Below are 14,003 nucleotides of genomic sequence, written 5' to 3'. Positions count from 1 at the left end.
TTGGTAAGGAGAAAGGACGGGGTCAGCCATGGAAAGATAGGCTTAGGGGGCCAGGTCACACCCTTCCCCCAAAGTAATGAAGAGCTGAGTCGAGGTCTACAGGAGAGAAACTGCCCCCCTACTCTTTTAACTGGATTTAAAAGGCTCCTTTTAAAGGATCTGAAATCTTCTACAGGCAAAGCAGAGTGCTCTAAGCAGTGTTAGAAACTCAGATATAAGGTAAAAAGGTAAAGGACCCCTGGACGGTTCTTCTTCTTGTTGTTGTTGTTCAGTCGTTCAGTCGTGTCCGACTCTTCGTGACCCCATGGAACCAGAGCACGCCAGGCACCCCCAAAAGGAATAAGAGAAAGATGGCGCGCAGACTTTTCGTAGTGGCGACTGCACCCTAGGTTCAAGGTGCCATTTGGAGAGCAGCTTTCATATCTGAGTTTTTAACTGTGCTTTCACGGCAACGTGACTCTTTATTCCGACAACTTGCTGACTGAAAATGAGAAGCACCTTTTTGCCCCTGCCTCCCCTGATTCGTCTCTGAACCATGATTCTCAGCACAACGATGTCACCACTTCCGCTGTTTTCCAAGCCACAAATATCTGCAAGTTCTTCCCGCAGCGCAGAACCAGGAAACTGCCCAAGAAGTCTCACACTGAAGCAACGAGGTTTGCAAGCTGGGCTTCCAGAAGGATCCCACCCACCCACCCAAGGGGGGGGGGAACCTGATGCAAGCACGCCAATACTCTCAGAGCGCTTGCCAGTATAAATGCACCGAGACAAACGGAACGAATAAAAAGTTCCCGCCGCGGACAGAAAGGGACAGATGGTTTTAAGATATGCACAACCGGCACCAAATTGCAACGGAGGAGGAGAGATAGCAAGTTAACAATAAGCAGCCATCTGTTCGCTCTCTTCACCCCATGCGGAGGGAGCAGAAGGAAAGGCAAACTACACGCGGCACGGAGCAGGCGTCCAGGAGCAATAGCCTAGGTGGCAAAGGGCATCTGCTTTGCATGCAGAAGGCCGCAGGCTCAACCCTCAGCATCTTAAGGCCAGGCTGGGAAACCCTGCGGTGCGGATTCTAGTCAGTGCAAGAGTCAGTACAGTCATACCTCGGGTTGCGTTCGCTACGGGATACGAACGTGCCGAACCCGGAAGTACAGTGGTGCCCCGCTAGACGAATGCCTCGCTAGACGAAAAACTCACTAGACGAACGGCATTCGTCTAGCGGAAGCTGCCCCGCAAGACGGAAAAGTCAATGGGGCTGCTTCGCAAGACGAAAAAAAAAATTTTAAGCGCGAAAACCTCCGCGCTCCATTGCCGCTTCGCTAGACGAAAAATTCGCTCTACGAAAAAACTCGTATAACGAATTATTTTCGTCTAGCGGGGCACCACTGTACCGGAACGGGTTTCTTCCGGGCTTGGCGCTTCGCGCATGCGCAGAAGCAGCAAGTCGCAACCCGCGTGTGCACAGACACGGCACTGCGGGTTACGGACCTGAGCGTCCACTGTAACCTAGGGCTTGATCGTCAAGCCCTAGGTTCTGTGGTTTAACCCACAGCGCCACCCGCGTCCCTAGCCCAATACTTATTCACTACAGTGGTGCCTCGCAAGACGAAATTAATTCGTTCCACAAGTCGATTCGTATTGCGAAAAATTCCGTCTTGCGAAGCATGACCATAGGAATGCATAGGAATTTAATTCCCATAGGAATGCATTGAAATTTCCGTCTTGCGAAGCACGGCCATAGAAAAATTCGTCTGGCGAGTCACCTAAAAATCGCAAAACCCTTTCGTCTAGCGAGTTTTTCGTTGTGCGAGGCATTCGTCTTGCGAGGTACCACTGTATACAAATATTAAGGGCCTGAACCATCCCAGAGGACTGTTTATTGTCAAATGGTTCCTGGGGGTTTGACTCGAGAGTCGGGGGGGGGGGGGAAGGACGCCAACCGCAAACAGACTCCATCTCTGCAATTAGAACGGCGCTCAATTTATGGGGGGGGGCATGATGGAGAATGAATCAACTTTGTTATGAATCAGATCCGAGACCAAAATAGCCGGTGACTTCATTTGTTGCGGTTTTATTTTTGTTTTTTCAGCGACTGTAGGGTGCGGTATATGTGTCACGCATGCACGTGTGTGTATATATATATTCATAACGCATGTGAACACCTCTTTAAGATACCACAGCCAAATCGAGGAACAGGTTTCTCCTATGCCTGGAGACAATTGAATGCTATTTCGAATCAATATGGCAGGCTGCATTTTTCTCAAATGCTGCACTGATTTTTGTTTTGGTTTCTTGGAAATCAGAATTACCAAGTGTTGGGTACGAGGCTACCAATTTCTTTAAGAAGTCACAGCAGCAAAAGGAGGCTTCCAAGCCCAGGAGCGCACCCCCCCTCCCCAATTAATCTGGGGAAGGCTTAAAACAAAATACAAGCAATTACATGTCTATTTACTGGCCACATTTTTTTGCTGATCACCAATAAGCAGCCTGCACTGCAGAACTCAACGAGGTGTGCAATCAGTGTTCGAAACTCCCATTGTTCTATGCGCATTTTGTGACAGGGGACATTTCAATTAGCGCAAACAGTTTCTGAGCTCGGGGTGCAGTACTGCGCTTAAGATTTCAGATTAAAACTGCAGAGTGGAAGGAAAGGAGAACCCTTTTTTCTGCCTTGCCACTTCCAGCTACTCTCTGAAGACCGGAGAAAGGGCCCTCTTCAGAATATTAGGGGGGTGGGGGCAGGGGAAGGACTAGACCAGGGGTCCCCAAATTAAGGCCCGGGGACCAGATGCGGCCCAATTGCCTTCTAAATGAGGCCCGTGGATGGTCAAGGAATCAGGGTCAAGGAATCCCTCGCTGAGAGAAGCCAAGTTAGGCAGAGGGCCTTCTCAACTACCAGACTTTTACAAGACATCTGAAGGCAGCCCTGCTTAGGGAAGCTTTTAATGTTTGACGGACTATTGTATTTTAATTTTAGTATTTTGTTGAAAGCTGCCTAGAGTGGCTGGAGAAACCCAGCCAGATGGGCGGGGTATAAATAAATACAGTGGTACCTTGACTTACGAAATTAATCCGTTCCGAAGGCACGCTCGTAAGTCGAAATCTTCATAAGTCGAAGGCGCCATCTCGGAACGGGGGGGGGGGGAATTCAGAAGTCGAAAAAAGCGCCGCCGCTTTCCCTTCGCAAGTCGAAAATTTCGGAAACGGTGGCCATTTTTCCGCTTCCGGAGGTCATTCGGAAGTCGAAAAATACGGAAGTCGAGTCACTCGTAAGTCGAGGTACCACTGTAAATCATTATTATGATGTTCGGATTGCTACATGGATGCTGTGCATGCACGCACGTGTGCACAAACACTTCTTTCTCCGGTGGACCATGCATTGTCGTATCCTCGCGTGCCCACTGCACAAATGTACCAAAGCTTCTAATTGCAACCGTGCAGTGTTAGAAAGTCAAGTATATAAGGCAGGCACCAAATGGCTCCTTAAACCAAGTTTGCAGTCGTCAAAATGGAATGCATAGTTGCCATTTGGGGGCAAGGCAGCTCTGAAGCCTTTATTTTTCAGACGGACTGTGATTAATTATCAATTAAACATCTGGCTAGCTGGCGAAACTTGAGCTAGGTTAAGAACTCTGAGAACTAAAGGGGGAAAAGTCCCCCGATCCAGAGACAGTCCACACATATATACTGGGCCATTCCGACCTCTTTTTCTTAATGGCGACTCGGACCATTCATAACGTAGGAATATTCTTCACAAATGTGAGCGGGGGGGGGGGGGGTGGCAAGTGAAGACAAGCGACAACAGTTAACTATAACCAGTTAACTATAATACAGTCCACTGCTGCTGCTCAGGCCGCACGGAAAAATCATTTTGGTTCCTGAAAATCGTTCTGATCGGGCAGATAAAAACAGAACGGATAGAATTCTACAGGGCATGTTGCTAGCTTGTGGAAACTGTCAAGATCCAGTGATTTTCCCCCAAGCAATCGCCTCCAGATGGTGGAGACGTCAAGACGCTATCCCGCGTGGGTTGGGGATAATTTCTACGCCCTGGACAGGAATAATACACCCCCCCACCATCCTGCGGTAGCTCGGGAGGAGGGCTGCAAACTTGTAAACTGGCATGTTGCAAGAACGCCGCATTTCTCAGCTGGGCTTGTTGGGTTTGACAGATGTGTGCTCTGAAAAGGGCTTTTGATTCCTTTCTGCGCAACCAGGGTGGTTCGTTCGAAATGTGTGTCGTATCATCATCGTCCCCGTCCCCCGTCCCCCCAGCACCGAGAATGCATCCAAGTTTAAAATTCTTCTATGGTCAGAAGGGGACTGCATTTGGTGGCTGGAGAGAAATTGGGGAGCATGATCCTGCCACGCCTTAAAAAAAAGGATTTTGAACTATGACAGCCAAGCACATTTAAATATAGTTTATATTAATAAGTGTAGGCATGCTCCCAGCACGAGACAAATGGGCATTATTCCCCCCCCCCTCCGCCCCACGCAAACGCACACAGATGTAGCACACAGGCCCATTCAGTTACTTATAACAATAGCTACCCAGAACCCATGAGTGGGGGCGGGGAATACACATACATTACAAGGAGGACCTACAACAAATTGTTGCAGTACATCCCCACCCCACCCCACGGGACGCCGTGACGGAAACCAGAGAGCACGGAAACGCCGCTTACCTTCCCGCCGCAGTGGTACCTATTTATCTACTTGCCCTGGCGTGCTTTTGAAATGCTAGGTTGGCAGGAGCTGGGACGGAGCAACGGGAGCTCACTCCGTCGTCGCGGGGATTCGAACAGCCGACCTTCCGATTGGCAAGCCCAAGAGGCTCAGTGGTTTAGACCACAGCGCCACCCGCGTCCCTTGCAAATATAGGAACCCCTCCAACCAGTATACTAGTTATGCATCTTATTCAAATTAGAAACCCAAGCTTTCTAACACAACGTATCAAGAAGTTGCTGGACTCCGACCTTCAGCTCCCGAATGTTGCTGGACTCCAACTCCCTTGTGTGTATATTTACATATTTTTTACAGACTCCGATGGTTCGCTTGGTTTTGGGTTCTTCAACAGGGGGATTTTTTCTTTTGGTCATGTACTGTTGACAATAAAACACCCCTAAATCAATAAAAATTAATAAAAATTCATAGCAAACTGAAGTTCTGTCCCCCCCCCTAACAAAAGGCCTCCCTCCCCACCCAAAAAATCCTGGCTTGGACCACGCGGTTGTCCCTTTTTTATATTCTGATCATTTTAGGAGCATACGACTCTGTCCGTTCTTATATCTCAACGCTGCTTGGCGTCTCTCCAGGAATTCAGACCAGGAGTCTTTTCCAGCCGTCCCTAGAGATGCTGGGTACCAAAGCAAGAAGTCAAAAATTAAAGAATCCAAGAACTCTGGCCAGGCGGGAGATCAGTTTTAAAGTTTTCAAACAGTTTTATTATTAATAGTATTGAAGCAAATTCCAGTCGAAATGAATTCCAGGACAGGGCCCTGTTACGCTAATTCTTCCTCAGCTAGATTTTCATGGTCAAGGTGTACCAATTCTCTGTATTATAATGGCCAGAGTTCTTGGATTCTTTAATTTGTGACTTCTGGGTATTACCAAGAACTCCCAATTTCTACAGGGTACCAAAGCAAAGCATCGGCTCTGCCACTGATTTACAGTCCCATCCCAAAACCACGGGGCAATGGATTCAAACTACAAGAAAGAAGATTCCACCTAAACATTAGGAAGAACTTCCTGACAGTAAGAGCTGTTGGACAGTGGGATTTGCTGCCAAGGAGTGTGGTGGAGTCTCCTTCTTTGGAGGTCTTTAAGCGGAGGCTTGACAGCCATCTGTCAGGAATGCTTTGATGGTGTTTCCTGCTTGGCAGGGGGTTGGACTGGATGGCCCTTGGGGTCTCTTCCAACTCTAGGATTCTATGATTCTATGAAATCCACCACAAATACAGGCATTTATAAAAAAGAAAAACAAAAATACAGACTCTAGAAGTTTTCACATTAAAAAGAACTCTCAAAATACTGTAGGTTTTTCTTTAAAAAAAACAAAAACAGCTCATAATTCAGACCAGCGCAGAACTCAACAAAAGCCACAAGCGTCGTCACCCCACCCACCTCTTTCCCCCTTTTATTCCTAATGTCTCAACAAATGTAACTGATGTTACATGGAAAAAATACGAGACATTACACATACCCTTTGTAAATCAAGAAAATCTTTAATAAAAAAATCTTTATTAAAAAGAAAGCCACAAGCGACTTACACATGCTCATTTGTGTGTATATTATTATTATTTATTAGATTTATATACCATAAGATCTCAGTGGTACCTCGGCTGTCAAACGGCTTGGCTCCCAAACAAATCGGCCACCAAACGCCGCAAACCCGGAAGTGAGTGTTTCCAGTTGGCGAACGTTTTTCGGAAGCCGAATGTCCAACTTTAGAAGCTCCTGCAGCCAATCGGAAGCCACGCCTTGGTTTTCGAACTGTTCCCGGAGTCAAACGGACTCCCGGAACGGATTAAGTTTGACAACCAAGGTACAGTACCACTGTGCAGGATAAAAGCATGAAAATTAGTGAAACAAAGCAATAATCCTTCCCCCGCTTCCCACAGACACATTTAAAAGCAGAACGTTTCCCAAGCTTGGGTCTCCAGCTGTTTTTGGACACTACCCCTGACCACTGGTCCTGCTGGCTAGGGATGATGGGAGTTGTCGTTCCCGAAACAGCTGGAGACCCAAGTTTGGGGAACCCTGCTGTAGAATATTAATCAGCCAAAGGCCTGCTCGAAGAGGAACGTTTCCACCTGGTGCCTAAAATATACAATGAAGGTGCCAGTTGAACCTCTCCGGGGTGAGCATTCCGCAAATGGGGAGCCACCGCAGAAGAGGCCCTGTTCTCGTGTCGCCACCCACCAGACCACATGTGGAGGAGGCACACAAAGAAGGGCCTCAGATGACGAACGCAGGGTCCGGGTTGGTTTATATATGGAGAGGCGGTGCTTGAGGTACTGAAGGCAAATACAGGCATTCCTTGCTGACATTGTGCGTTGTGCTCCAGACAACCACAATAAACCGAACAAAGCAAGTCGCACCATTTTTGGGGGGTTTCCCACGGCATATAAAAGTTACACTTTCTCTATATTGCAGTCTATTAAGGCAGGAGGACCTGGCTGCGGGGGCAGGAGGGGGGGAGAATCCAGCTCCACCCTGCTCCACTCCTGTGGTCAGAAGAGGGGTGATGGCAGCAGTGGGTGTGTGTGTGTGTGTGCTCCTTCACCTGGAAGCTGCCCCCACATCCGTGCAAGGAGAAATATCTGCGAAGCGCGATAAAGCAAAGTGCAAGCTGTTTCTAGCCGCCTACAGGTGATGGTTCCTCGCCACGCCAGCCGAGCAAAGATGTTACAAAGAGGGACTTGAGCCACCTACCCAAGTTAACCCTAAACCGGTGCCGCACAAGAACACAATAAGGACACCTTGAGTGGGCATCTAGGTATGGCACAGGGGAGCCTCACAAGCAGGACCTGAGCACAACAGCGCTCTGCCCACCTGTTGATTCCAAGTAACTGGCATTCACAGGTATGCCACCTCACAAAGCCACGAAGAACAAAAACCTTCTTCTGCCATGAAGCAACGAGCCAACCAGAAACGTTTGTGGCATTTTGTTCAAATGCGCTTTCCGGCCAATAATGGTTCAGTGGTGCTGACCCAACAGTGGGTGTCCTGGAATTGGCAGTTGCCATCCCCCTCCATTTCCAACCATTGAGAGGGCACCGTACCAGTGTAGCTGCTATGGTGACGCAATGCTTGCTCACAACAACCCTGGTGGCCAGGGCCAACACACCTTCTTCAATCCACCTGCCCTGTTCCAGACAAGACCCGAGAGCCAGAATTGCACTGTTCCAAGCAGCCTCGAAACTCGGTGCCCAACCGTTTTCAACCAGCGATAATAATAAGAACCATCATAATGGGGGGGGGGGAGGAGGCTGACATTAAAAGGGAAGATGGATCAAGAATTAGACGGGAGGTTGCCACACACAGGAAGAACAAGGATATAGTTTGAGTGCCTCACTTGTCGCTCTATATATCATTTAACGTGCCAACACGAATAGAATTTATTAACACTGCAGTTGTTGCAAGAGGGGTTATTATTTTGACCGGAATGCAATTGACATTCATAAGATTTTGGAACGCAGAGATAAAGAAAATCATCAAACCATCAATTCTAGCACGCGGGGGGGAGGGGGCGCACTTAAATTATATAATTCAGTATTTGAATGATTGGTATTAGTAACTATATTATTATTTGGTATTGTTATGATGAGGCTATTATTGGGTTGCAATTGAAAATTAATTTTAAAAATGATAAAAAAAGAATTAGACCAGAGGCAATTTGAACCCAAGGGTACCTCATCTGTGCAACCCCTCCCCACTCTTTTTTTCCCCAAACAGATAAGACAGACATGTTCTATTTTCTCACCTGGCTGGCTTTGTAGAACTGCTTCTTTAGCCCGGCCACAGACATGGTGCCTCCTTGTAGTTACGGAAAAACTAGCTCACCGCGGTGGGGGGAAACAAACAAGAGGCAGAGGGAAAAGGGGAGCAGGCAGATGCCCCGGGGAATATATGATTTGTGTCCAAAAAAAAAAAAAAAGAGGCACAGAGGTTGGTGGAAGCGTGTGTGGGGCAGACCCCCAGCTCCTGAAATGAAGAGCCCACTGGTTAAGTTAGCAGGCAGAGATGAAGGGAAGACTAAGCACGTCCCAAGAGGCAGAGAGGGTCACAGGAAAGGTTCCCAGAAAAAAAAGGGGACACACACAATCTGTGCCTGACACAGAGAGACCCCAAAAGACACAGAAAAGGGCAAAAGTGTCTGGGACAGATGAAAGTAGCTCCCCCTAACTATAAAAAAAAAGGCAAGAGACGCTTCTGAGAGACAAATGAGTGTTAAGGAGACAAAAACAAACAGAGAGACAGGCAGAGACAGTTCACACATCTGCTCCTGGGCAGTTTGGGAGGTTCAAAGAGGCTAGTCCTCAGTGAAGCAAAGGGAGGCAGGGAAAGTAGTCCCTGAGAAAGAGAGAGAGAAAGATAGAAAGGGAGAAGAGGCCAGGCTTGGCTGAAGGGGAATGTTTTCTTTTTGGTTTTTGTTGTTGTTTTTAAAAAAAGAAGGCTTCAACAGAGGGAGGTGAGAGGAATGAGGCAGAAAGGAAGACAAGGACTTGACAGGTTGAAGACTGCGGAAGGACACACAAAGTAATCCCCCGCGGCCCACCCCGGGAAGGCAGAGAGGAGGCAGGTCGGAGAGAGACACAGCCAGGGAAGAGGAACGGGGAGAACACGGGGTGGTGGTGGGGAAAAAACATCCAGGCTCGGGCCGAGCTCTGCCCCCGCTCGCCTCTCTGGCTCCCCTCAGCTCTTCACTTCCGCCACCCCTCCCCTGACGCGCAGGCGCGCACGAAGGCGGAGGGATACGCGCTCCTTCGCCGGAAATAAAGGTGTGTGAAATGAAATGGGGAGAGAGAGATCCGGGATTCCACGCTTCCAATCATAGATGTGTGCAGGATAGAAGCGCCGGGGACGCGAGCGCGTCACGCCGCGGCCACGCCCATGCCGCTCTTTCAAAGAGCGGAACCAGAGCGCCCCCTGTCTTCTTTTGCAGGAAGGTTGGTATCGAGTTGTAGTAGTCGGCCGCCGCCGCCGCCTCCGCTCATGGTCGTTCTGAACCACAACTCCCATCATCCCTTGCGAGAACGTGCACCAGTTAGATACGAGTTATGTTTATTTTCGGGTGGACGGCGCCATTTATTATTATTATTATTATTTTATTATTTTAAAAACCATAGAAAAACAGAATAAAATGCATTACATGGTTTAAAACGGCGGGGTACAGATAAAACAACAATTATTAATAAATTGATAATTAATAATAAACCAATAACTAAGAATACATTAATAATAATAATTAATAATGATAATTATTGGGGAATATTTAAAATAATAATAGTAACAACAACGATTATTATTATTATTATTACTACTACTACTACTACTACTACTACTACAGCTTTTGCACTGGACCCGAGAGTTGAGCCTCTAAAGTGCCTCTGCTTTATCTCTACGGACGGGCGAATGAACCTCGGGCGCATGCGTCACTTTCCCCGTCAGTTATCGCGAGAACTAGCCGTGTTTTTCCCACGCTACTTCTATGGGGGGGGGGGAGTCCATGCGAGAAGAAGTTGGGCCTGGTGGTCGGGGAAGCGAGTCCAATGGGGGGGACCGGAACGCTCCGCGCGTGCGCGTCCGGGGCTCTCCCATTCCTCTTGTCGCGAGACTACTGTACTGTAATAGGAAAGGCGTCGCAGTGAGGGGCGGAGGAGAAAAGAGAAAGGAAACCCAGTCACGTGGGGGCGAGGCGTCCCGCCCAATCAGGGCGCCGGAGCGCGAAGTCCTCCCGAAATCCCGCCAAATACGAGCGGGCGCGAGGAAAAGGGGGAGCCGGACGGGCTGCGAGAGGGGACAGAAAGCCGCCGCGTCGCGGGTAACGGACGGCTTTGTGTAGTTTTTTTTTTCCTGTGAGGTGTTAAGAGGGGGGCTAGGTGCGGGAGCGTGCCTCGGGGACGCGCGCGTTCTCACCCTCTCCCCCCCCCACCACCCCGGTTCTCGTGAGGGGGAGGAGTTCGGTCTTGCCCGGCGGAGCCCGGCTCGGCCTCTCCTGCGCGCGCGAGAGAGAGAGGGAGGGAGGGAGGGAGGCCTTTCCCTCCTCTTCTTCCCTCAGCGCCTCATCCTGAGGAAAAAAACTTTGTAGCAGGTGAGAGAGAGAGGGGAAGAAACAGATATATGAAATATCATCATCCCACGACCTTTCGTGGGGGAGGGGAAACTGAGGCAGGTCGGGGAAGGAGGGTGGTGGGTTTGTGTGTGGGGGGGAGATATTATATTGAGAGGAAACAAGCGGGAAAAGGGGGTGGGGTGGGGGTTGTGTGTGTGTCACGCTGCGACTATTAAGATGGTGGTGGTGGGGTGGTTCCTGAGGGAGAACTGAGGCATATTGTGGCTGCTGAGGTGGATATTGGGGGTTGGGGGGGCGAATAATTGTCCTGGGGGGGGAAGGGGTGGCTCTGGAGAGAGGAAACTTTGAGGTGCTGCAAGCAGAGGGGGGAGGGAGGGAGGGAATAACTTATTGGCTGCTGGGGGTTGGACTGGATGACCCCTGGGTGTCCCTTCCAACTCTGTACAATTTTTGCGATAACTGCACACCCATGTTCTCTAGCCACTGGCATTGCTGGGTTTCTTCAGAGGGGAAACTTGAGGCTGTTGTAAGAAAAAAAAAATCTGCCCTTGTTCCCTTATGGGGGAACGCAAGAGCCCTTGTAAAGTCTTACAACAAGGCGCTGCAGCAAGGAGGGTGGGACAGGGAAATACCTCATGGGTGGGCTGTAACGGGGTTGGATTGGATGACCCCTGGGGTTCCCTTCCAACTCTACACAATTCTATGACAATTGGAAAGTGAAGCAGAGATATGTTTATGTCGGAGGTTTCCAAGCAGAGGTTGGATGGGGTCATCTGTCAGGGATGTTTTGGCTGAGACTCCTGCATTGCAGGGGGTTGGACTGGATGGCCTCTGGGGGTCCCTTCCAGCTCTATGCAATTCTGCGATAACTGCACACCCATGTTCTCTAGCCACTGGCTTGGCAGGGTTTCTTTCAGAGGGGAAACATGAGGCGCTGCAGCAAGGAGGGAGGGACAGGGAAGTACCTCATGGGTGGGCTGCAAGGGGGTTGGATTGGATGACCCCCTAGGGTTCCCTTCCAACTCTATACAATTCTACGATTCTACTTGTTCTCTAACCACTGGCTGACAGGCTCTGCATGCTTTCAGAGGGGGAGCAGGCGCTGCAGGAGGGAGGGGAGGGGATATCTTATGGGCTACCGGGGAAGGAAACTGAGACAGGGCCAAGGGATATGTATGTTGTGGTCGTCAGTGGGTGGTGGGGAGGAACCAAAGACAGGCATATAATAATAATAATAATAATTTATTATTTGTACCCCGCCCATCTGACTGGGTCTCCCCAGCCACTCTGGGCGGCTTCCACCAAACATTAAAATACATTTAAAATATCACAGTTTAAAAACTTCCCTAAACAGGGCTGCCTTCAGGTGTTTTCTGAATGTCAGGTAGTTGTTTATTCCCTTGACTTCTGATGGGAGGGAGTTCCACAGGGCGGGCGCCACTACCGAGAAGGCCCTCTGCCTGGTTCCCTGTAGTTCCCAAGGCATGGGTTGGTGTGGGTGTCAGAGTCCCTGGGGGTGGAAACACGTTGGGGGAGAAGGAAGGCAGGGATATGTTTATGTTGGAGGTTTCCAAGCAGAGGTCTGTCAGGGATGCTTTAGCTGAGATACTTGCACTGCAAGAGGGTTGGACTGGATGACCCCTGGGGGAGTCTCCCTTCCAACTTTACAGTTCTCTGGAAAGGAAAGCTTTTGGATCCCGAGGGAGGAAAACGGGAGATGGAGAAGTATTCTGGCCTGACAGAAACCGAGACAGGGAGGAAATAGAGGGGGGGGGGAGTTAAGGAAGGAGAGCCTGGGTCCAGCAAGTGTTGGATGGACTATGGAGGGTGACTCCCAGAGCTTGAATTATGAATGAAGGGGGTGGAATAATGGAGTCCATTGATGAAAGCCCCCTGCTATACTCTTCTTGAATCATTACATCAGTGGGGGGGGGGGGCTGTCACAAGGCATAAGGTGGACCTCTATAAATTGAGTGTCCCTTCCTTTGGCAACCAGTGTTGTTGCTGAGGAAGCGAGGTTAATGTTTGGTGATGCTCATGCAGAAATATGCACCATATATGTTAAATGTAAAGTGCCCATTTGTTGGTATATTGTTCTAGCACCACAAGCCATTACGCAACACAGTCTTAAAACTGGCATGTGGGCTGCGTTTTTTGTTAACTTGGCGATGGGGTGCAAGTAAACATCTGGCCAAAATATCAGGAAGGGCATCTAGTTGACTGCTATAGGAATGAGGGTGATGGATTGGAAAGACACTCTGTTTGGACTTGCAAGGAAGTCAGTGATATATGCAGGCTTAGCATGGCGGTAAACCTCACTTGAATCTCGTGCGGTTGCCCTTCGAGTAGACAGGCTTCGAGAACTGACGCTGTCAAAAATATTGAAAAGGTTAATGTTGGCATCGGGTGCCTTTGTCACTCCAGATTTTGCCGAATTGCGCCTCTCATAATCTGAGGTTGTGTTTTCTGCGTCTGATGGGAGGTGTAGTTCGGCCGTGTCTGTGGACACGTGGGTGTCAATGGAGGGGGTGGAATAGTGCTGGAGTAGGGCTTGTGGTTTGAGGAGTGATTGGGTCTACGTGGGATCCAAGGAAGGAGGCAGGGAAGGGAACACAGGGAGCAACTGGTAACTTGTAATGAGAGTCGGGTGTGGGAAAGGGGTACTGGCCACCCCTGGGGAATCAGTGGGGTACAGTGGCAATGGGGAGCTCCTGGCCCATCAGCCTAATTAGACCCGCTAAGCCTTTCCAGTTCTATGGGAAATTAAATAGAAGTGACGAATGTAGTCCTATTAATATCAGTGGGTCTGCTCTGAGTTGCATGTAACTGGATGCAACCCTAGATGCCTAATAATTTGGGAAGCTTTCAGTTCACGTGCATGTTTGATGTTTCCAATGAAATGCTGAATCATTCGTTGTGACACTGCATTTTTCAATATTTTAAGATTATTGTGTTTATAGACTGTTTTCGTAAACCTTTTCTGCAAATGCATTCATCAAAAATGCAGTTTATAATTAAATTGATTGTCTTCCATTGACAGCTATGGAGTGTCGAGATAAATCAGCGGCTCCAGCCCGGAAACTGATACAAGGTAACCCATTTCATGAAAAAAACCAAAACAAAACCCTGACTCATTTTCAGCCCAGGCTATTCTTTCTGCACGGCATAGAATTGCTAAACTCTTTTCCTTCAGGCTTGTTAGATT

The 14,003-nt window shown here is 49.0% G+C and overlaps 2 protein-coding genes across 3 annotated transcripts in view; one reads left to right on the top strand and one right to left on the bottom strand.

Moving 5' to 3' along the window:
* Positions 1 to 8,594, bottom strand: part of SH3GL1 (SH3 domain containing GRB2 like 1, endophilin A2) — a 38,545-nt gene extending 29,951 nt beyond the window's left edge. For both annotated transcript variants that reach the window (XM_033136552.1, XM_033136553.1), the window contains exon 1: positions 8,486 to 8,594. In XM_033136552.1, the coding sequence (XP_032992443.1) occupies positions 8,486 to 8,530 (45 nt within the window). In that variant the 5' untranslated portion in view covers positions 8,531 to 8,594. The remainder of the gene's footprint in view (positions 1 to 8,485) is intronic.
* A 2,181-nt stretch (positions 8,595 to 10,775) lies between these two features.
* The window catches only part of CHAF1A (chromatin assembly factor 1 subunit A), a 28,664-nt gene continuing 25,436 nt past the window's right edge, over positions 10,776 to 14,003 (top strand). Inside the window, exons 1-2 of the mRNA XM_033136562.1 lie at positions 10,776 to 10,816; positions 13,839 to 13,889. Of these exons, the coding sequence (XP_032992453.1) occupies positions 13,841 to 13,889 (49 nt within the window). The 5' untranslated portion in view covers positions 10,776 to 10,816; positions 13,839 to 13,840. The remainder of the gene's footprint in view (positions 10,817 to 13,838; positions 13,890 to 14,003) is intronic.

Source organism: Lacerta agilis, chromosome 18 (genome assembly GCF_009819535.1).
Source record: "Lacerta agilis isolate rLacAgi1 chromosome 18, rLacAgi1.pri, whole genome shotgun sequence".
NCBI lineage: Eukaryota > Metazoa > Chordata > Lepidosauria > Squamata > Lacertidae > Lacerta > Lacerta agilis.
This window is presented reverse-complemented; position numbering and strand designations above follow the sequence as displayed.